Source organism: Epinephelus moara, chromosome 18 (genome assembly GCF_006386435.1).
Source record: "Epinephelus moara isolate mb chromosome 18, YSFRI_EMoa_1.0, whole genome shotgun sequence".
Lineage (NCBI taxonomy): Eukaryota > Metazoa > Chordata > Actinopteri > Perciformes > Serranidae > Epinephelus > Epinephelus moara.
In genome coordinates, this window is record NC_065523.1 from 13,060,661 (window position 1) to 13,084,650 (window position 23,990).

At 40.7% G+C, this 23,990-nt stretch overlaps 1 protein-coding gene across 2 annotated transcripts; it reads right to left on the reverse strand.

The window, feature by feature from the left end:
- Positions 1 to 361: 361 nt before the first annotated feature.
- On the reverse strand, positions 362 to 7,641 carry emc10 (ER membrane protein complex subunit 10). Of its 2 annotated transcripts, XM_050069928.1 has the most exons (8): positions 7,489 to 7,641; positions 7,287 to 7,353; positions 6,832 to 6,944; positions 5,533 to 5,646; positions 3,651 to 3,835; positions 3,241 to 3,334; positions 1,185 to 1,282; positions 362 to 693 (listed from the first exon to the last, which is right to left on the reverse strand). In XM_050069928.1, the coding sequence occupies exons 1-7, from the start codon at positions 7,579 to 7,581 to the stop codon at positions 1,196 to 1,198; spliced, it is 753 nt and encodes a 250-aa protein (XP_049925885.1). In that variant the 5' UTR covers positions 7,582 to 7,641; the 3' UTR covers positions 362 to 693; positions 1,185 to 1,195. The 2 variants fall into 2 exon arrangements, with proteins under 2 accessions (XP_049925885.1, XP_049925884.1); XM_050069927.1 differs by lacking the exon at positions 1,185 to 1,282.
- Between the last annotated feature and the right edge of the window lie 16,349 nt (positions 7,642 to 23,990).

Below are 23,990 nucleotides of genomic sequence, written 5' to 3' on the forward strand. Positions count from 1 at the left end.
AATACCATGATTAATCACTATTTTACAATTTGTAGGAATCTCACAAATATTTTCCCTTATCAGATCTTTTTGACTATCATAGAGGACCACAATAGAATTAAGCTCTAAGGCCTTTTAGTGCATTTGAATTCTCTTTTATGGACTCTTGTCATTATGACCAGCCTGTCATGTAGATTTTAAACCTTGTCCAATAAATATATCTATAGACAGACCTACTGTCTACTGTATGTATATTGTGTTTAGATTTTTATATTACTGTACTGGTGTTACAACTAAATCTGAGCCTTTCAGTAAAACAGGACCTGTATCTGAGAACTAAGAGTCTAACACTCTTCAGTCTGAATGACACAAAAAAGGCAGGTCAAGTAATAAATACTTTATTTTCACATTAGTAATAAAAATGCAGTCATCTGCAGGGCACAATATCTCCTCTATGCTGTACAAGTTTAAGTTGTGTGTGTGTGACGAACATTTATCCCATTTAAATAGCATTATGTACAGCAATTAAAAACTGTTCAAGAGAATCAGAAAATGTTCACCCCCCCAAAATAACAACCAAAGGAAAACGGAGAAGCTGTTGCATGTTGATCATCGGCCACCTCCATTGGCTGCTCCGCCCCCGGCTCCTCCACCTGATTGGTCCTGAGCACCAGACATCATCAGGAAGAGGACGAGAGGCACGATGTACATCCACTGGAGACGACAAGAAATAGAAGTAAATACAGTATTCGTTTTAAAGACGGCAAATTTAAACTGTGATCACAGAGATCCTATCAACAGTCCCAGATTGGTCATCCCAGATTAGGTTCTATTTATTTTCTGAACAGAGGAGAAGAAAAGTTAAAACTGGGTGAGAGGGTGAAGAATAGTGAAGGAATCTCAGGGTCAACACCAAACACATCCTCAACATATTCACACTGACAATTAAGATTTAGGATTTCTTCATGGTTTAGCATCGAGGCCTCCTCATACAAAGTACTTTGAGTTATGAAAATTGGAGCTTTGCATTGACCAGTCTTAAATGTGTTTGGCATTGAACCTGGAAAAAACATCAAAGAAAAAAAAAGAGGGAATAAGTTGGAAAAAGGAGGTGGGTTTCAGTTAGTCATGTTGCTTATAGATTAAAGTTAAAGTTGACAGAAGAGGAAGGAGGACAGAACAAGCCACAATTAAGAGAACAGTACTTCAGCGGGAATCAGCTCTGCTCTCTGCCGCCCCCTGCTGGGGGCTGTGCTGAATTGGTGACCATGAGGAAGATTGCACCTCCAAGAATCAAATACCACTGCAACACAGCACAGCACCAAGTCAACACACCACTGTCACTGGATACAGCACAGTACAGAGTCAACACAGGTCACTGAACACAGCAAGATATATACACAGCACAGAGATCATAAAAGAGCCAAGCGATAGGACAACAAGCCGAGGCTCTCTGTGGGGATGTTTCAAAACATGGAGCTTACTCCAACTGACAGCTCAAAATGTCAGAAGACAAACAAAATCTCTCTGCTGCTTTTAGAAGAGGACATATTTTCATGTCACAAACATTAACAGTTGAACTTTGTGGGCACATTAATGTTGGATGACTGTAACGTCATGGCAGTTCAGAAGTGGGTGTCAGACTATGACATGGGGTGCTTTCACACTATCTGTCTGGTTCAGTCAAAACAAACTCTGGGCTCGAGATGGTGTGAAAGCTGTCAAACAAACTCTGGTGCCGACCCCACTTTTTAGGGCCCAGGAGGACCACCTATAAAGCTGGGTCATTTCCAAACTGACTCTGGTGTGGTTCATTTATGGTGTTAAGGCAAAAAACAGTTCAATCACAGGACTGTGTGAGAATAGATATACCATTTTACATAAAGTGGAATTAATTTTCTGATCTGTATTAGTAACATTTTGCATTGTTCCTGCAAGATAATTTTGTAACTATGTTAACACATATGCACAAGGGGTGTAGCAATATACGCATTTGTATTGAACTGTTCGCTACGAGGCTCTTGGTTTGGTACGCATAACAAACCGAATGATACGTTGGACTGTCTTATTACATTTGGAAAATAAAATATACAGTTTAAATTGTATTAAATATAACGTTCTCAGTGCCACTGCACTCAAAAAGGCAGCTCATACGACAGAACAGGAAACGTGCCGTCTGCCCCTCCCACCCCTAAACCAAAACATTACTCCAGTGAGACACCTGGGAGGAATGCTACGCTAAGCTAGCTCATTACAATGTGGTCATTCCCAGATTGGTTTTAATTTATCAGAAATGTTAAAAATCAAGTAAATTTCTCTGGCAATCGAAAACGTACCGAACCATGACACCACAGTGTCTTATCGAACTAAACCATGAATTTTATGGATAGTTACAAGCCTAATATACACATAAGTGCAGCGATTTTCCCCTGATGCACCAGGAAGTAGCAAAGGGGAGAACAAACCAAACACATGAAGCCATTTTGACTTTTTAGGAGACATTCTTACTTTACAGCCACAGATGAAATAGAAGAAACAAGATCTCTTGCAGTGTAGTACTGATGCACCCTGTATAGTATTGTTTAACCATAGACTGTATAATAATAATGGACAACAACAACAGCTCCGTAAAATGAAGCCAAAAAATCTCAATCGCCCCCTGGTGGCTGGCTGCACTGAAAGTCATAAGCCCCGCCCCCTACACCATAGCGGATGGGACATGATCCAAACTAAAATATTTAAGTACATGTCGGATAAAGTTTCTTCTTATCACGCTGCTTTATGTTCATATGTTAATTTTCCTGATAAATTTGCTTTTAATTAGATATTTGTTAATATAAAACAGAGTCTGACGTCCTGATTGACAGCTGTTTGTACCAATTGGTGTGCTCATGATCAGTGGCTCTGCTCATGACTGGTTGGATGGCGAGAAGTTGATACCGCAGAGACGGCAACTGGGCAAACTCTGGCTCCAAGATGGCAGCAGATAGTTTGGCTTCATTTTTTGTACAGTGTGAAGAAGTGGAGACGTGTCATCCATCTTTATATATATTCACTGATTTTAACACATGCTGCATGCTTAGAAAAAAGTTAAGGTGGGTCTGATGGGGCAAAATAAATGATGAGCTTAATAAGCATTTTCATGTATCCATTAACTAAATGGGCCATTACAGCCATCAGAGCCCAATTACTGGAGGCAGAGAATATATCTTTAGGCACAGCCTGCTGGCCTTATCAGCAGTTTTCAGTATGAGTACTTACATATTTAGCAAAGAAAGATTTCTGCTCTTGTGGATTCTTCCCTTTCTTCTCAGATTCCTGTTCCATTCGTTCGAGGAACAGAGCTGTCTCAGGTCTGGAAGAAAGTTGACAATTAGTATTCAAACAAACCCCAAAACAGAAAGTGTATCTGAAAGACAGAAGAGTGCAGAGAGACTTGTTCTACCTATGGGGAAAAGATGTAAAGCTGCTATGCCAAGGCAAATAGAACTGAATCAAAGGGATCTGAAAAAGCTACCCAAGAGGATTTCACTAATGTACAGACAGCTACAGATATGGATGCTAGCAATCTGATACCATAAGCAGTCGAGCTCTATCAAGAGATCGGAAGGAAAAAGACCTAAATGAAAAGACTGAAAAGCAGCAGGAAAAATGAATATTTTAGGACTGACCCTGGTGCATTGACAGGAGCCATGATGCTGAGTGTGGTGTTGAAAACCTCCAGATCAACTTCATCCTCTACCTCTGTGCCCCTGCAGGCTCCAGGTATTGTCACTATGGAGACACCGATGAGGTACCCAGAGACGTCAGTGTGGAGGGAGATGACGTCGCTGAGATGGGACTCAACCATGGCACACTGAGGATCAAAGCAGAATAAATGTTCATGTCAGAGTTACACTAGTATTAGCTGGTTAGTATCACCCCACATTTACATAACATGATGGATATGATGCTGTTTAATCTGTTAGATGAATACTTATTATAATTTTGGAGAGCCTTTAATCTGAACTAACTGGTTAGATATTTCAGATTTTACACAACTCTGAAAGGATCTAGTTATCTAGCTAGCTACACATGCCTGATATAAATTCTAGTCAAAATGCTAAGAAAATGAGAAAAGGCGACAAAAACAAAGACACAAACATACAAAAAAAAACAAACAAAAAAACCCCCACAGGCTGGCTGTAGATTACAGAGGAACATAATCTCACCAAACCATAAAGCTGTCGGTTCAGTCAAAAACTATTCGTCAGAGGCTTTCACATCAACCATACCATGTCCCTGCTATGACCCGTGTCCACCACATTGATCATCTCATTACAGTTACGTTATGCTGGGAAACCTTGGTTCCTGGCATTTATGTGGATACCACTCGATGTGCATCACCCACCCATGACAGCTGGCCCCCAGCAGAACAGCGCGCCATGCCACACCTCAGAAACTGCTCAGAAATGGCCTGACTATCTTGATAAAAAGTTCAAGGTGTCAAACTGGCCTCCATATTTCTCAAAACCCAATTTAAATGAGCATCAGTGGGACGTGACAGTACCTCACCTCACAACCCATAGGACTCAAAGGATTTGCTGCCAATACCTAGATGCCAGACACCACAGGAAACCCTGAGAAGTCCTGTGTCCATGCCTCGACAAGTCAGAGGCCCCACAGTTGATCAGACTTGGCTTTGACCTGTCGGGGCAGGACCACTGGACGTTTTGAGTTCTGGCACGTCCCACAGATGCTTCATCAGATTAAAATCTGAAATTTGGAGGCCAGGTCGATGCCTCAAGCTTTTTGCCATTCCTGAACAGTTGTTCCATGGCATGGCACATGTGGGGGTCTGCTGGGGGGGTCAATGCCTTCAGGGAGTGCTGTTGCCACAAGGGGGTGTACTTGGTCTGCAATGGTGTTTGGGTGGGTAATGCGTGTCACATGAATGCCATGACACAAGACATGTCATTGGTATTAATGTTGTGGCAGATCGGTGTATATCTAGAGGCAAAAGGTTGACCTAAAATACCTCTTCAGAATGTGAAAAATGTAGCGGATCCAGTCAGCTAAAATACAGTGATCTTTACAAACAAGTAACTTATAATGGCACTCCTGATTGAATCCAATTTTAAATCAACGCAATGAGAAATTTAAAAATAACAAACAACACTATCACACAAACACAGCTGATTCAATATTAATCAAACAATATTTTCAAGTCAAAATACAAATATACAACATTCAGGAAACCACAAATGAAATCAAAACATACCCACAAAGATGAAAAACAACTGTTAAACCAGCCTGCAGGTTTACAGGCTGAACTTTCTTTTTCTTGATTTAACAGGCCAAGGCAGCCCAGGACCCTTCATCAGTCTGAATTAAACTGTTTAATTAGTCCCATGAATGGAACATATCATACACAGGGCAGACAGACTTCACAAACACTCACTAAACTCTTTCTATAGTAATTATCTTACTTCTCTAATACAGTCTTAATGACCAATATTACTTTGGTCTTGTTGTAAAGATGATTTCCTGCTGAAGATGAAGTGAAATACATACCGCTCTGACAAATGCTGTGAGGTAACCCTCCATCTGTCGCTCTGTCTGTCTGTCTGTCTGCAGGAAAACACGGGGCACCCTGATTCTGTATAGACCGTCCACTGCTGCCACTTCCTGATGTTCAAAACAAACGTAGACGTTAGAGATGCAGGTTCATATCACACCATGTTGGTCACACTGACCGAGTGACCAACATGGAGTGACCAATTTGCTTATCAATGCTCATTACATTTTTGTAATAAACTTTTTATCACAGCCTTTTGCTCTGTGGTTGTCCATGAATAAGACCGAAAAGGAGAAAAATCAGGTCATTTCTTTCCTCTGCAGATTTAGAAAAGATGATTCATACTTTTATCCCCTCCTGACTTGATTATTATGGTGCACTTTATTCTGGCATCAGCAGGCGAAACACCCGAAGACTCCAACTCATACAAAATGCTGCTGCCGGGTTTTTAACTCACACTGAGAGAGGCGACAACATCACACCAGTCCTTGCTGCCCTTCACTGGCTACCTTTTAGAATTGGTTATAAGATTTGCTGCTTGTTTTTAAAGGCTTGAATGATCAGGCTCCTGCCTGTATCTGTGATCTGTTAATTCCCTATGAGCCTGTTTGGAAACCCAAGATTGTCCCACAAGGCGCTACTAATGGTCCAAAAATCTTGACTTGTCACTAAAGGTGACCAAGCTTTTGCTGTCTGAGCCCCTCAGCTGTGGAACACCCTGCCTGAGGACCTCAGGCAGACAAACTCAGTGACCTCTTTTAAATGTCCCCTCAAAAACTCACTTCTTTTGACCTTATCTTAAATTATGTTTTATATTGTAATTTTTTATAATATTTTATACTGTTTTCTGTCTCTTACATGTTTTTTTTGGATTTCATTCATTAATTTCCCGTTACTGCTTATCCTCTTGAGGAGCTGGAGCCCATCCCAGCTGACATTGGGCGAGAGGCAGGGTACACCCTGGACAGGTCGCCAGACTATCGCAGGGCTTACACATAGAGACAGACAATTATTCACACTCATCTAGTCACCAATTAACCTAATGTTGGGAGGACCCCGAGAAAACCCACGCTGACTCAGGGAGAACATGCAAACTCCGCTCAGATGGGCTCCCCCATGTCGCCATGTTTTTCAGATTTGTTATTGTTTTTATTGCAAAGCACTTAGTAACTATTTTGAAAGGTGCTATATAAATCAAGTAATTATGAGTATCAGTGTGTTAATTTGTCAATCTCCATTTTGGACACAACTGCAGTACTTGTACGTCCACATCCTTTAGAGGTGCCACATCTCACCTTAAGTTTGGTTCTGTCCTCCTCTGATAGCTGGTTTTGACTTAGTGAGACGCTGGGCTCCCGTCCAGCTTTCAACATCAGTGCTCCGCGCACTCGAAACTTTGCTACATCATCTGAAACAAGACGAGGACAGACAGAAAGAACAAAGCAGACAGCATGACTGAATGACTGAGGGTATATAAAATGTAAATACAATGTTGGTACGGTTTATTCTTTAGGCCGAGTTTCATAGAACACGTTGATAATTCTGTATAGAGCTCCACTTATGTTGAACCAGGTTAATGAACTTATCGATATACCTAAAAATATTAAACTGGCAGATTTTTGAATGAAGTTTGGTGAGCATGTTTCTCCATTCGGATATGGAGTTATCGCTGGCAGCACAAGGTTGCTTCGTTAGCTAGGCTTACCATCTTAGCATTACCGTCTGGTAAAACATAATATCACTTTCTTACCAACTTCAAATGAGTGTTCAAGAGGTACGGAGAATCCACCGAATTCAGTGTCCATGACGTCGCCAACCTGATAAAAAAAATAGAAAATATACCGTTAGCATTCACCGGGTCAGAGCTAATGCTAATAGCTTAGCTAACAGGTGCAGCTTCCGCTTACACACAGCAACACACTTGGGTTAAATTAATACAGTTTCACGCTTACCCTTCTGCCGTTATTACAAAATACAAAATTGGTGCATACGACAAACAAAACAGTGGCAACGACTGCTATTTTAAATGATAGTGGACGAGCCATTTTGACAGGAATGGGCACCGGAAGACAGTGTCAAGGGTGTCACAATAACATCGGCACTTCCGGAGTGTTTTTCAAAACAAAAATCTCTGAAATACATGACGTAAATCGTTTTTCTTTTATCTTTTCTGTGCCTTTGTCTGTTATTTTCTTCTCTTTTCTTTTCTTTTCTTTTTTTCTTTGTCAGAAAAGTTAAAAAAGCTAAGTTTGGAATTTCTGTTAGTCCAGTCAAGCTCATTTTAACAAACCATTACAGTTTCTTAACTTCCTTTAAAATTTTACATGAAGTCTTAAGATCTGCATAATCATCTTATTGAGTTTCAAAAAACATTTTTTTCAAATCAAAAGTTTCACCACCACTCCAACCCAACTCTTGCATACACACAGTTAATTTGTGCACCCTGAGCTATTTAAGGTATGTGCTGACCTACTTGCGTGCATGTTGTTTGTGCATACCTCTCAACACATACAAACTTTGTTTTTCACTTCTGTCAGTTTCTGAACTGAACATGTCAGCGTTGTCATCTGCTATTGCCAGTGCTGCTGCACAGGAACAGTGTTAAGTCTTTGAATTAGTATTTTTAGCATTTTGGTATCTACAGTAGTTTCCTTGTCTGTTGACAGAATGCAACTAATGATCCAGGTCTGTATGTGTGCTGCTATTTTGTAACATGTCAGCAGCAATTTCTTGTGCAATTTCTTCTTCTTGTCGAATTAAAGAGGTTCTGGTTTCTATTTGGGGCAGTCTAAATTTCATCTTAGTGTTGCCCTATATTTTGGCTGTAGCAAAGGATGTTGTATCATGGATAATTTATCTAAAAGACAAGCTGGGATGTTGATTGCTCAGACAACTAATTTGTTCTAATCTTGGTCTGATATGATCACTTTGTTTTTGGATAGCTATCCCTTTATATTTAGAACAATACTGGTTTAATATCTGTCAGGCCATACACAATACGTCAAAAACACCATTGCACTCTTCTTGGCATTACAAAAAGGTGAACTGAATATAATGTAGACCTGTTGTGAATATCCATCACTTTGATTGTGGTTGCACTGACATGTACAGGGCCAGCAGAGGCTGCTAGCACATCAGAAAAGACCCTCAACCTTCTTCTCACCCCCACCCCTCTCCAAAGGCTTTTAAAAGTGCCATTTTATCAGCTGAATAATAAATATTTATGTCCTGTGATGAAGAGGGTTGTTCGTGTTTTTTAAATTCTTTAGTCAGCATTCTATGTTCTGCCTCAGCCTGAGTTTTATTTACCTAAATGTCCTTTTAAGTAAATCTGTACTGAGTCACACAAAGTAGAAAACTGCAGTTGCACTTATCTCAAGACCAAAATCAGTGTCTTATTGTGTCCTCATCCAGCTGGGATGGACTGCCACTACATGAATGATCTGTTGTGATCAGATTCCTGCTCATATTTTGTTATCTGTGAGAAATTGTGACCACTGCTGAGCAGAGAAAGTACTTGGTTAGTAATGGCTGTAAAACTGGAGTGTAGGATTGCAGTGGCTGTTTGATCTCTTGCCTCTGACGCCAAAAACTTGTCTGAGTTGTTTAACACAGGCCCATCTCCCCTACCCAAGTGTGTCTGGAAAGCTTGTAATGTAGGCAGGGACCTCTTGGTGGCCTAAGGGTTTAAGATGCTGACCATGAAATTGCAATGTCCCCGGTTTGAATCCAGCCAGGGCTCCCCTCGTTTCCTGTCATTTCTCTGCTGTCCCAGTTGAATAAAGGCCAAAATGATAGAAAAAGAAAAAATACATAAAATAATAAAGTGATTGGTTTGCTGTTTTGTCATTGGTGGGGAATGCATTTGAATGCACACTGACTTCATGGAGCTTCTCTGGCATCTCTAAATAAAGCATTAATGTGTGGTTTTTGGGTTTAATCACACCTGTATTTAGAGCTGTCTACATGTGATGTGGCCTTCAACTGGAAAATATCACTAAAATGAACATGTACTGGAAGAGACACAAAAAGACAACAAAGAGATGCAAAGGAACTGGAAAAAGACACAAAATAACCACAAAGCGGCAAAACAAACACAAAGAGACATAGAATGACAACAAATCGAATAGAAGCTTCTCTGTCCATCTCGGTCAGTATTCTTCAGCTGCGTCCATACTTGGTTGTGGGGTACCGCAAGGCTCCATCTTGGGCCTTATTTTATTCTCATTGTATATAATCCCCTTGGGGTCAATTTTTAAAAATTACAACATCTCCTTTCATTGTTTTGCGGATGATCTACAGATCTATCTATCATTTAACAAACAGTCAGCAGTGGCAGTGGCAGGTCCTAACCTGTGGAACAGCCTACCTTTACATATAAGAGCTGCCCAAACTCTGGAGCATTTTAAATCCCTTTTGAGAACACATTTCTTCTCTCTGGCTTTTGGCACTCGTTAAACATGACATCTTGTTCTTATGATCTTTTTATTGTTTACTGTATGATGTTGTATTGTTTATTTTTTTAGTTTTTTTTTTTTATTAATTACTGATTATATTTATATTGCATAGCCTGTTCAGCACTTTGGTCAACTGGGGTTGTTTTTAAATGTGCTATATAAATACATTTGAGTTTGAGTTTACAAAGAGACAAAATACAACCAAAAAAGGCACAAAAAACAAAGAGACACAAGATAACTAAGAGAAGCAAAATTATCATAAAACAACCAAAAGGAGACACAAAATGACTTGAACAGACACAAAATGACTACAACAAAAAAAAACAGAAACAAAATCACCACAAAGTCTAAGTGTCTTTCCAGTCCTATGTAGGAGAGATGTGGGGCCTTTTACATGTCTGTGCCCAGGGGCCCATTGTATCATAGTCTGCCCATGCTGAAATGGTATATAGCGTGCACAGCTCTGGGTTGTACAAGCAAGTTTTCTCCTTGTTACACGGCAGCAATTCAAGGCTTGCGTTGTTTGCAGCGTTCCTTGAGCTCTAGAGGTTCACTTAACATGGGTTGCAATGTGTGGCACCTCCAGACCTGAATTTACGGATCGTTGTTCTACTTCTCTTGGCCCGCAAGCAATGGATTCTGGCTCCAGTTACTAATTCAACAAAGTTTGCAGTTGCCAAAGCCCTGTTTAACAGTCCAAGAGTCAACTAAGGGGCAGAGTGTCTGTGACTCCACTTATCCGGGGTTGTGGCCAGAAGAGCCCCGATACTGAAAGGAATCAAACCAGAGAGAAAAGAGAAGCAGCGGCAGGTTTCTGCCAAATGTGATTGATGTGATTTATTTCTCAATGCTTATTCCTGGCTGAGGAGTTCTGCTGACATGCAAGAAAACCTCTGTGGATACAAGTGAAAGGCATCCATCATTTTAAACTTCAACGTTTATGCATCAAAGTGCTGAAAAGAAGTTTTGAATCCAGTTTTAATCCTTTTAAAGTTTAGAGTATCAAGAAGTCAAAACTTAATGTGCAAAATCACTTTGTTAGAGGGCATCGCACCTTTTTGACTGTAACTTCTGTCGCGACATTTAATGACAACTTAGACATTAGAAGCTCACTGACAGAAAACATCAAATATATTTGACAGTGACAGGAATGTCCTCGATGAGGTCAAAAACATGGGCACAAAAATTCCCACATCACCCAAAGGTCTTGGCGCTACTAATAATGGATCTGGCTTACACAACAAATATATTTGTTTTCTTGTTCTCGTGAGACTCTGTCAACAATAATAAACAATGAAAGAAGACAGCAGCTGATGATTTCAACCAAAAGCAGCAGGATTTCTCTGATTGTACACATTTAATTACAGTTGGATGGATATCTTTTGTCAATCTGGTGGGTTTTGATGTGCAGCATTGTTATCATTACTGTCTGTCTCTGGAACTAGTCTGCCTCTCTCTGGGCTCCTGTTCAGTTTGAAGGTGGGGCTGCTCTGCATGGAGCATATGGTGACTGAGGCATGTGATTCCCCCGGGCGCTGCCTTTGAAACTATGCAGGCCTATACAGTATCTATTCCCCCCTTACTGGGACAGCCCATTACTCTCTGTCGCTGCCCTAAACAACGGTGTCACCTTACTATTCTTAGTCAAATATGAAAGCATGTATATTTTTATGAAACGGCAACAGGACTTCCACTTTGAAGGAAGACGCTGTCATGTCCCGTCTGCCCGTGTGCTGTTAAAAATGGAGCATCATGAAAAATGAGAAAGAAAGTCAACAAAATGTTTTGAAACACGTCCTGAAGTTTGAAGAAGAAGAAGGCACATGATGCTGCCATAGTTAATCACTGAAAAATCCTTTTGTCCTCGGCATGTATAGACGGAGGTCTTTATGTTAATAAATTTTACACGCTGTAGTGTCCACAACTGATCAGACGAATCAACTAATTACAGGAATTAATAGGAAAATGTTTTACGACACTGCTAAAATGGCTCATCCCTCCAAGTTTTATTACAACAGAGCCAGTTCTGTCTTATATATCACATTTTATTTACCATAATAACCCCAATTACAACATGAGGGACAAAGATAACACACTTAGGGATGTGACACACCATATTAGGTCCTATATAACACTTACAGACTTTTTTACTTTAACACTTTTAAGCACCTACAGTAATGAGGTTGTAGTCGATGGCTCAATATAAATCACATTTTCATCAGCCCGCTCGTCAGAAGAAAATGTTGGCATTGTATGATCCTGCAAACCACAAATATATTACATTAAGTTTCATACGTATCATATCGACATTCCTAAAGTGACATAATATATGAGCTGGCTTTGTCATCAGGAGGCGGATGGGATGGAGGATGGCATGCCACCTGGGTGAGACGCCTGCCAAGCTGCAGACTACTGCTCGGAACCAACAAACAACAACACTGGTTGTCTTTTGGTCTCCACGAGAGTTTGTGCTTCGAAACTTCGTGATTTTAAGCGATGCATTGCAGTGTTTCCTAGCAGCGTTTGAGTCACTGAACCTGGGTGCATTTTACTGACCCATCTGTGCTTTTCAACAGTTTGGTGTTTTTAAAGCCAAAGCATAATCTTTTCCTAACCGTAACAAAGTAGTTTTTGTGCCCAAACCTAACCACACCTTCAGCACGGCATTGTTGAGAAATGCAAAGTTTCAATGTATCTGCAACAAAATAGTTTACAAATGTATCTGTGGTTTACAGAAACGTTAAATGTTAAAAAAATCTTTTTCTGGGGATTGGGTTGTCTTCATGTTAACCTTAAATAAAACATAATTTCATGAGGTAAGGGTATAGCAAAAATACGTTAATACAGATAAGGAGTTTTAACAGTATATCTTATCAATGCTATGCAGATGATATTGAATTATACATCTCTTTTAACCCTCAAAATATAGTAAAATTGACATTTTACATGGCTGCTTAAATACTAAATACTAAAAATTGTCAGGTTGAACATTCTCTACAGCTTAATGTGGATAAAACAGATGTCCCTAAGGTGCTGGAAAGTCTTGGTTCCTTTGATTCATCTGTTAAAACAATCTCAGAAATTTAAGTGTCGCCACTGATCAAACAGTGTCTCTTGATGAGTATGTAAAGTGTTTCATGTCTTCCTGTTTTTTTCCAGCTGAGAAATATTTCTTTACTTGCATGGAGGCCCAAGTCAGGCCTGCTCTTGACTAAATATTGAAAAAACTTGCCTTCGGTTTTGCGCAAAATTGGTGCACCATTTAGAATTTGTTCTTTCTTTTAAAGGTCTAGTGTGTAGGATTTAGTGGCATCTAGTGGTGAGATTGCAAACTGCAATCAAATGAAACTTCTCCCGTGTGCCAAGCGTGTGGGAACTACTGTGTCTGATGCAAAAAACTGAATGGCCCTATCTAGAGCCAGTGTTTGATTTGTCCATTCTGGGCTACTGTAGAAACAACATGGTGGACTTAGTAGAAGAGGACCCTCTCAGTATGTAGATATAAACGACTCATTCTAAGGTGATAAAAACACAATTCTTAGTTTCAGGTGATTACAAACTAATGAAAAGATAGTAATAGATATTCCATTTACGCCAATATATCCCTCTAAATTCTACACACTGGACCTTTAACAAACATAATGCTATAAAAAATGTTAAAATGCTGTATTTAGTGTAGTCTAAATATAATATCCTAAAATATTGAATTTTGACACAGAATCCTGCCTGCTGACTGTTTTCATCTCTAGATGTGGTGTATGTCAGTCATGGGAAAAGCTGCTGTGAAGGTGGAAAGGACCTGCATCAGTTGGCTTAACGTGTACTTCAGTGAGGCTTAACTAATGCAAGCGTTAAATAACTCTGGTGTCATCCTGTACAACGGATCACTGGATCATGTAGGACACCTATAGTTAGTCTCCTATATCCACTTTAAATCCACCATATATGAACGATTTCAGCCTATATTCAGAGTTTATTTACAGAATGCATCACCACAGATGAGCTGCCAATGCATCGGAAAGACTTCTTTAAGATGAATCAGCTTTAAAGTAATGTAATATTAGGATGGAATATACAGTAGGTCTAACAGACTCAAGGACCTTTTATGTCCTATTCAAACAGCCCTCCATAATCTTCCTCGAGGGTATTTTGTTCTCCTTGAACATCTGAATCTCAAGTTGCACTTGCCTTAAATAGCCGTTCTTCAATCTCTGCCTCTCTTTCTGACTTCTCTCTCCTAAATTAAAGAATCTCAGAGAATGTTTATTGTTATAGCCAAGGTTATGGCAGCCTGGGCGATTCTGGGCAGCAGGAAAACCAACGCAGAATTCAAAAAAGGCATGGCTGTGAATGAATGGGAAGTAAAAACAGCTCAAATGCACAATTTAACGCTGATGCTTATAATGCCCAATTTGGTCTGCATTGCCCTTTGGAATCAAAGGAAATCAGATAAAAGCCACAGTCATGCCTCTATCACTCATATGTGTACAATATTAAATAAACTGTTTGTTTATTCCACAATATATGAAGTATGTGGCAAATTCTATGCATGTGTGTATCTGTTGTCATATCTGTGAGGTTGGGAAGTTTATACCTCTCCAGGAATTCACAAGGTCAGTGACCTCCTTCTACTCTCTTTGACCTTGTTCTTCACATCCCCACAGAGGGCTTTCGGTCCCATAAAATACACCCTGTTGACAGCTACAGCTACTGGAGAACAAATGGGATTGTCAGAGCCTATAGGAACGCAAGGCTGCTGCTGCTGCTTTGTTCTCATTTTCATTTCAGAGTTTTTTTACCCGTCTCATCTTCCTCAGATAGGTAATGCACAAAAGTTATTGGGGTTGGGACCTTATTTTACTTCTTGAAAAACAAGACCCTCCTCAGGATTAATGATAATTGTTTTGGGCATAGAAAAAGTTGCAACACCCTAATTTCTTTACTCAACCTAGATTTCATGCTTTATATGGTAATGGAATAATAGTTTTAGTCCAAAATGAATATAAGGTACTTTTGTACAGAGAGCTACTAAATGAAAAGATATTACCACTGTCACTGTGATGTTTTCTCTGCATTCATTAGTGCAACAGGTTGGGTTGTGCTTAGTCTTGCATAGCCAGACCTATCTCGCTCTGGGGAAAGGTCTGGCTGAAACCATCATAATTTTGCATTAACGGGATAAAATGCTCTGGATTGTCTGTATTTCTTTAAAACCAATCACAGTCGTCTGGGGTGGGGCCAAGCCCAGAATGCAGCGACTGTGCTCTTGTAAAATAGTGTCAGGAGGGAACTTGTTTTAATGGAACATTTGCAAGTGGGGAGGTGAGCCTTGACATTAAAATTGTTAAATCCCTGCAAAAGAAAACACCACATATAGCATTAAAAGAAGTTTTATTGTGTGGGTTGCAAGCTCAGAGGTTGTTGTTTCACACACAGCACTAAAACAAAGTATCAAGTTGAATCGGTGTGAATCCCAACTTGTCAAATACCAGCACTTGGTCCGTAGCCATTGGTGTCAGATACAGACGCATTGAGGCAAGCTTTAGTTGTGGTAAGAGACGCACCAAGCGTCAACATTTTTTGACACTTTAAGCAACTGCTGTATTATAAAAGAGTAAGAAAGTCTGTTTAGAGCAGGTAGGATGGCACATTGAGTTTTTATAATCCATCCATCCATTTTCATAACTGCTTATCCTCTTGAGGGTCGCAGGGAGGCTGGAACCTATCCCTGCTGACATTGGGCGAGAGGCAGGGTACACCCTGGACAGGTCACAGGGCTGACACATAGAGACAGATAACCATTCGCACTCACATTCACACCTACGGACAATTTAGAGTCACCAATTAACCTGCATGTCTTTGGACTGTGGGAGGAAGCCGGAGTACCCAGAGAAAACCCACACTGACTTGGGGAGAACATGCAAACGACGCACAGAAGGGCTCCCTCCTGGGATCGAACCAGGAACCCTCTTGCTGTGAGGCGACAGTGCTGACCACCACACCACCATGCCGTCCAGTTTTTATGATAATAATAATGATAATAATTGTGCTAGTATGTGTAACATACCACGCTACTAACATATGTCACATGACATTTAGCGTCCTTTTTTAACGCCAAACCTTGATGTTTTATTCTGAACCTCATCACGTACTTTTGTTGCCTTAACCTGTAGAGGTAAACTGACAAACTAAGCTTTATACCTGTGTTCTGAATTTATTTTGAAAAGACAGAATGCATGTAACGAGCGTAAAGTGACACACCATCCCTGAGCATCCAAAACTGACCCAAGAGGGGTAACCAAGCTGCATAACGAAGCATCAATATTTGAAGAGTTGGGAGTGAAAACGTGTTGTGGAGAGAGGTCTGGCAGATTAGTTTCACGTGGCGACAGGGATTTTGAAATCGGTAACATGCACATAGTGGAAGGGGAGGAGAAGTCTGTCTGAAATAGGCAGCCAAAGGCAGGCTTATATGTACAGGCTACATCCTGTTCAGACTAGGCTGTGATGAACTTGTGTTAAAGGATTTTATAGGTTAACTCCATATGATACATTTAATTTAAGGTCGCTTGCAATGCAGGATCAAGGTGGCAACTGTTGGCTCATGAAAAATGAGAGATGTTCAGTCTCTACTAAGATCCACATCTACAGTTGCTACATACGACCAGCCAGGAAATAAAGCTCCGATACAGAGACATGGTACATGATGTACAAATTTATTTTGATGCATCTTTTCAATCTTTCAGTCAAGCAAGAAAAGGACAAATAAAAATCCTTCTCTTGCTCTCCAAAAAAACAGAATAAACACCAAACTCTGACCCCGCCTTCCCCCTAATTATTTTCATGCAATCCATTTAACGTGTCACTTTTTTCTGCCTGAGTTAAACATGAAACATATCAGAGCAGTTCTCACCGCTGCCGCAACACTCCATCACATTGTCAGTCAGAGCTGATTAGCATCAGTCAGTTTGTTAATGTTCTGGCTCCAGGGCCTAACGAGTTAATCAGCTGGCAGGTTTCCTCGAGGGCTGGACTTTTCTTTATGGCTCCGAACCGCTTTTACCCCTCATGGTGTCTTCCTTTAGCTCCTCAAAGCTCTGCAGCTCCTGCCAAGGTTTCAAGTGACAGCCATTCTGTCACTCTCTTCCTTCCTTGTTCCACTTGTTGGGGAGGGAGGATGAAGTCACAGACAGTGGTGCTGAGTGTGTGTGTGTGTGTGTGTGTGTGTGTGTGTGTGTGTGTGTGTGTGTGTGTGTGTGTGTGAGAGAGAGTGTGTTGGAGGGGGGGTGCTGAGGTGATAAAAAGGGATGAAGGAGGAAATGCAGGCAGATCCACAGACAAGGAGGGAGAAAGACGCTTTCTGAGGAATCACTATAAACAGACAGAGACATGCCTGAGCCCCAGAAGCCAGGTAAGCTGGTCCAACCTGTAGGATTATCACAGAAAACTCACTGAGCAAAAAGAAAAAAAACAATGGAAGCTGACGATGCTGTGAAATGTTCAGATAAGTAAAAAAGAAAATAACAAAGAAATTCTGAGCCATTCTTGATCAAATGATTGAATTTTAGACAAATGAGACTGAAACGGCACCATTAAACAAATTTAGGTTTTTATAAGATCATTAGTATTTCTTTCATTTATAGTCCACTGGTGATGAAGCAACACTGACATAATGCCAAGATGCCACAGGGAAACTTTTTAAGATATCTCTCATTATGGAATTTATTAGTTTGCACGTAAATCAGCCCTATTAAACATGAGCAGTACTCTGTAAACTGTGGTATGAGTCTTAGCTTTCATTAGTTGGTGACAAGCTCATGTCTTCATTAAGTTTTCATGTTGCTTTCTCTTTTACTGACTGTGTTTCTAAACTACAGTTGGACTGTATGTCTGTCTCCAAAGCTGTGTTTTAACAAGTGTGGACAAAAGTGCAAAGGATGAAAGGGACACCAGCATGACTTACTTGACTTCAATGTTTCAATATCAAATATTTATAATGTTTGGTTTTAGCTTAGTATTTTTTGTTTTATTTGATTAAATGTTGGTCATCAAAAAGTAATTCAAAGAAAAAACAACAATGGAAAAGGAGCCACTAATGGAAACAATAATGACTCTCATAGGGACGAATGTGTTGTGTGAGCGGAAACCTCAGGCCCTTGAGGTTTTGTGGCCAAAGATTATATTTAGTATAATGAGGAAATATGCTGCAACATTTGTTCTAATTGGTCTAAAGTCTTAAATCTGGTAGTATGGACATACTTTGGGCAATTATCTAACAGTACAACTTTGAATTTCTTTAAAAAGTCACACTTTTATCAATAGTTTAAGTCAGGATTTTTGAACACTAAGAAAAAATGCTAACATATGTTTGATATCCAGCTTTTAATGAGTTCATAGATACCAAATACTTGATTGTGCACCTTGTAGTTTCTGAGATGTAGCCATTTTTTCATTATACTGCATTTATATATTCTTTGTTCTACTTATTATACTTAGGGCACATGGTACTACTGTTTTTTTGTCCTACAATATAATAGAATATAATAGACAAAACAGTAGTTCTCATTATTCTTTGCGACTAAGAAAGTATAAACCCAATGCTGTGAAACAAACCCAATGAACCCAACTGTTGCTAGAGTTTTGCTGGAAACCCTTTTTGCTGATTTTTACATTTAGTTTTTCATTTTTTGTCAACCGTAATTGATAAAAGAGTTCAAATGAATGAAATTGGAGTTCTAAAATTTCATAAAATCAAAAGCAGGTGTTCAAAAGAAAGTAAACGCCTTGTTTCATCACTGACAAGCCCTGTCATTGCACCATAAACGACACGTGTGAGATTCCAGCAGCATAGCGTAACAATATAGCCTACATGTGATGTGCCTTTGATACCACACTGTAATATGTGACATTAAACTGTACAGGCTGCAGTGCGTGCGGTAATGTTTGTGTCAGTCTGAAATATGCTCCGCCACCTTTGTCAACTGTGACCTCAAAGCGTCGTAAATCAGCTGTTCGCTTGAAACCTGAGAAACGAGCGCATGCATGAGGAGAGGAGGGAATGAAGGCAGGAGGAGAAGGAGGAGGAAACGGATAAAAGTGAGAGAGATGAGCAGGATGATTTGTTGGAGGGACCTCTGCCAAGTCAGGTGTAACTACCTTGCATCGTATCTCGGCACCTCAGACACCTAATCTATCTGACCCTGATTGCCTCCCTCATTCTGTTATGCTGTCTCCCCTGCTGGCATCCATCTCCCCTCGCCAATCTGCACAAAGTTCACCATATCGCTGTTATTGTGTGGAAAAACTCCCCCCTTTTTTTTCTTGTGGATTTCAGTCGAGGTGTCAAATTCTCCGTCATAGGCTGATAGAAATTCGGTGATCTCTTTTGCTTATAGGGCTATTTCAAAGTCCTATTTGCAACAAACGAAAGGTATCTTTCTCAGTTCCTTAAAAGTTCACAGTGGAGACACATGTCAGCGTTTACATGTGATGAAAGAGAGCGTGGAGCACTTTCCCTTTTTATTCTCCATCACACAGTAATTCCATCCCTACATTTCATTATATCTTACCAATGTGACACCAATCCAGTGTCGTTACATCACATATATCATATTCCCGACACCACATTAGTACCTTCTCTCAGGCTCCTCTTGTTCCTCTGATTCCACCCATCCCAAATCGCTGCCCCTCTTTTGAACTTCATCGCACTTTGGAGCCCCTCTGCCCCTGTCGATCAGCTGGTTACAGCTCATGTGACTCCCCCCTTTGGACGACTTGCTCTCCATGGTTAAGGACTGAAGAAGGCGCAAGGATCAGGAAGAAGCACACATCCCAATAAACAGCCACAAGAATAGCTCCCAAATGTAGGAGCCTTGTAGACGCCTCTGGGAATTGGAGGTGTGTGTCCACTTGGTAAGCCTCTAGTTGACCCATTAAAAAGAAAAAGCAGCCCAGCAGGATCATTGTTTCCTCACAGCAGCTATGGATTATTGACTTGTTTTGTGTGATGAACCAGTGGGCTCTTTGGAACGAGCCAGTTACACAATAATTAGACCTTGTGCACCAGTGTTGATGCTGATAGTTGCAGGGTGCCAGGGTGGCGGTTCTCTGGCGCTGCTCCATTGCTGAGCGTGTGCAGAAATAACAACCCAATTTTTTAATTACCAGTAATAATGCCAGAGGCCAGCATCTCTACCCAAACACACACCCCCTCCCTCCCCTCTCAGGACGCAGCACAGCAGCCGCCAGTTTCACAGAGACAGACTTTTGCTGTGGCTTTGATCAAACAGTCGGACTTCAGTTGAACGTTTCTTTGGACAAAAGGAAATGATTGTTCTCCTCACTGCTGTATGTTTCCAACAGGTTACTGCACTCTTAAAAAATGCTTCCCCTTGTCGTTATTTGCTCCACAACAATGCAGGTGTCATTGATTGTTACCATGGGAACACTGATCAACAGGTGTCTGATCTCACTGATCATGGCTCTTAGTTCTGAGTTAGCTCCAGAAAAGGGTGGGTAGTTTTTTTAGGCTTAGGTCAGTCTTGTCTTATTTGCATCAGAGTAATCCAAGGACATTAAGGGCAAATTTAAGACTGGGGCTGATTTCACAAAGATATTTTAGACTGGTCTGCAGTGTTAGGCCAGTCTTAATTAGATTAGATTAGGTTTCAGGCCTAGAAAATAAACCGCCCGAGTCCCTGGCTAACTCAGACAGCAAAAACAACAACCAAAAATCAACTTGGCACATCATTTTGAGATTTCTAACTACATTTTGGAAGAGACGCAGTAACCTGTTGGAAATATACAACAGTGAGGACATCGTCAGTCATTTTTCAAACTGTCCTGAGTCTGACTGAGAAGTTGGCAGAAGCACTGAGTCCTGCCATATTAAAGATTTATTATGCAATTCTGCAGAAAGATAGATGATTTTCGAGTCTTTTTCCAGGGTCGTCAAATATGATCTTGGGCCAGTCGTCAGACCAAACCACCAACCCAAAGTGTCAACCTGGGAATGAGACTCAACAATCAACTATGGGCTTTCTAGACCCCCTCCTCCCCTTAGAATGCCATTTTGAGGGACTTTGACTTATATTTAAGAGATGATACTTTCCCAGCATAGGAAGAATAATGAGTGACATAAGTGTATGGTGATTGGTCCAGGCATGCGTGTATGTTGATTCAGGGCTGCAGCTATGGGCATGACTATGCAGCCAGGTAATGCAGATGTTTGTCCCCCTGTCAAACCACCCACAACTGGGGCGCCCAGTAGCTCAGCGGGCAGAGCAGGAGTCCCATGTACAAAGACAATGTCCTCGCTGCAGCAGGTGCAGGTTCAGCTCCTGCCTGTGGCCCTTGGCTGCATACAATCACCTTTCTTGCTCAAGAATCTGTCCTGTTAAATAAAGGCAAAAGCCCCAAAAAAATATCTTTCAAAAAACATAAAAACACCCCCAACTGCTGAAAAATGCCTGTTCTATAGTTCTCCCATAGAGGAACGTATACTGTCTTTGCAGAGTTTGTAAAGCTTGTGTCCTTTCCTCTGTTATGTGTGAGTAATGGGACAGTCTCTTTGTCTTATTATTTATTTATATTTATCTTAACAAAAAATCTAACATTGATAATGAAAATATCATTCACATGTGTGTGTGTTTGCCTCTATAGTTAGTTCTATATTGTAATATATACTGATATTATGTAGTTGTCTCAAAAAAAACTGTTAGGTGTGTAAACAACATATAGCACAAAATACAAACAACATCTTATAAGGCAAAAACAAGTGGGGATTAAAAACAGGATGAATTCACTGTGAGTGAAGTCCAGGCTTTACCGAGTATATAAGCACAGGTGGAAATACAACATGATTTTGACTCGTCAAGGCAAAAGTGACGCCGCTATCCCTGCTGCCGGCCAGTTTACACTATGTCACTTCAACATTCCTATTGGCGGTGCGATTGCAAACAGGAAAAAAAAGCCCTTGAAGATATAGTTCTAAGGGAAGCTCCTTAGTGGGTAGTTCCTCTCAGGGCGTCCCCAGAGCGGTTTGGTTCGATAACGCCTTATCTTTCTCCCGAATTAGCCTACATATTGTATCTTTAAGAAGCAACAGCATCCCAGCTCTGCTACATGTCTGCACTGTGCTGGGATTTTATGTTAGTAGAAGTTTTTTGTATTGGTATAATCAATCTCTCAATTTTCCCAGTATGATGCCCTTGTAAACTTGAATTCTTCCAGAAGACCAATATTTTCTGCTGGAGTGAATAAAGCTGAGTGGTCTGACAAAGTTCCTTGTTCACCCATGTTTTTTAGTTTGAAAAACGACCAAATTATATAGAATGTATGGCAAATTAGTCTCATGTAAGGTAGTAAAGAAGCAGACAGCTTTGAGCGACAGATGAACCCCTTTAAAAATATGTTTCTGAAACCGCCCCAGCTGGACATCGTCTTGTTTTTGGAGAGTAGCAGTTGTTCAGTGGAAGGTTAAACCGTCTGTCACCTTATTGGCTGCAGGCTAGCAAGAGTCTAACATCCTATCACCCCTTCAACCCCCCAAACTGCACGTCGTACAACTGGTCCAGTGTAGCATTACCTCATACCGCGGCTATCATCAGGTTCCCACAGGTATGCGCCCTCTGCTTGATGGATTACAGACAGATGCAGAGCAAAGCGACTGCGCTATGAGGTCCTACAAAGCGAGTGTGAAAAGTTAACTGATATATCATTAACAAAGTCTCTCCAAACAAAGCCCAAGTGGTGTGCTGTGCTGTGAATACACACCCAGAATGTTTTCCTTATTCTGAAAGCTTCCTCTGTGATTTGAGAGAGGCCTTGGCCTATTTGGAGCGCAGGCAAGCTGGAAGACAAAAGGAAATGAATGGAAAGCCGAAGTGGTTGACAGCTTAATACGGTATTTAAAGCCGCCTTTGTTTACCGAACACCACAGATTCCTCATCCCTAAATTAGAGTTGCATTTAGCAATTGTTTTCTCATGTTGAGACTGCTTTATTCACATAATAACAATTCATTCAAATCATCAGGAAAGTTTACAGCAGTGCCATAAAATCTAATCTCCAGTTTCGCATCCCTTTTATTCCTCTTCCAACCCTATTACCAAATCCTTTCCTTTCTCCTCCGTTGTTCATCCATAAATCTTCCCCCTCACGTGTGGCAGAGAGAGCAGAGGAGGGGAGAGAGACATCGCCGGTGGAATCCAAACAAGCCATAATTCTTATCATCATCACTATAACCAGTGTTATATACAGCGGTCCCATCCCTCACATCCCTCCACGGGCTTGCGTGTCTAATCCCTCAGTCCTCAGCCACAACAGGCTTAATGCATGACCGTTACAGCATGCATAGACGAAACAACACAGGAATGTCAACACCTTTAAAGCTTTATCAACTTGTCTCAGTGGGACAAACATCATTAGTGACCTTTTTCTTTGTGCAGAGGTCTCTGCAGAGCTCCGTGCTTGCTCCTGAGATCAACATGAAACAGAATACATTTTGGATGGCTTCCTGCGACAATAAAGTAGACACACAGTTGCAACCTAATATATCAGTTTATAAAAAGACAAAAGAACAGCCTCCAATCAAAGCGACAACAACAGAGCTTAAACAATTAGACCAGAGATACTCAACTTACAGCCCGCGGGCCAGAGAGGTACCAGGTGGCTGCGGACCATTTTCTAATTCACAACAGAAATAGAGTGAATCGCAATGTTTGTTTACAGTAACTTGCAGGTAGAAAACCCTTATGTCTTGTGGGCTACATAAAATGAAATAATGTCAAGCAAACACTGCCTACGTTTGTTTCAGCCACGTAAAAAGTTCCACCCAAAACATTAATATCAGTTTAAGTGTACGTTCATCACTTTACCTTGCCATCAGACAGCTTTTCCTGACAGAAGACTTTATCTCAAAGCCACCAGACTCCACTGACAAAATCAATCATTTTATTTTGTAGGTCTGCTGCTCCCTCCATCGGTTAGTGTGTAAGG

Excerpts from the sequence above, each read along its gene's own strand:
- emc10 (XM_050069927.1), bottom strand. The coding sequence starts at position 7,581 with ATGGCTCGTCCACTATCATTTAAAATAGCAGTCGTTGCCACTGTTTTG. Across the intron at positions 7,354-7,488 it reads TTTGTAATAACGGCAGAAGG|GTTGGCGACGTCATGGACAC; the intron begins GTAAGCGTGAAA and ends TTTTTTTATCAG. Across the intron at positions 6,945-7,286 it reads TGAACACTCATTTGAAGTTG|ATGATGTAGCAAAGTTTCGA; the intron begins GTAAGAAAGTGA and ends GTCTTGTTTCAG.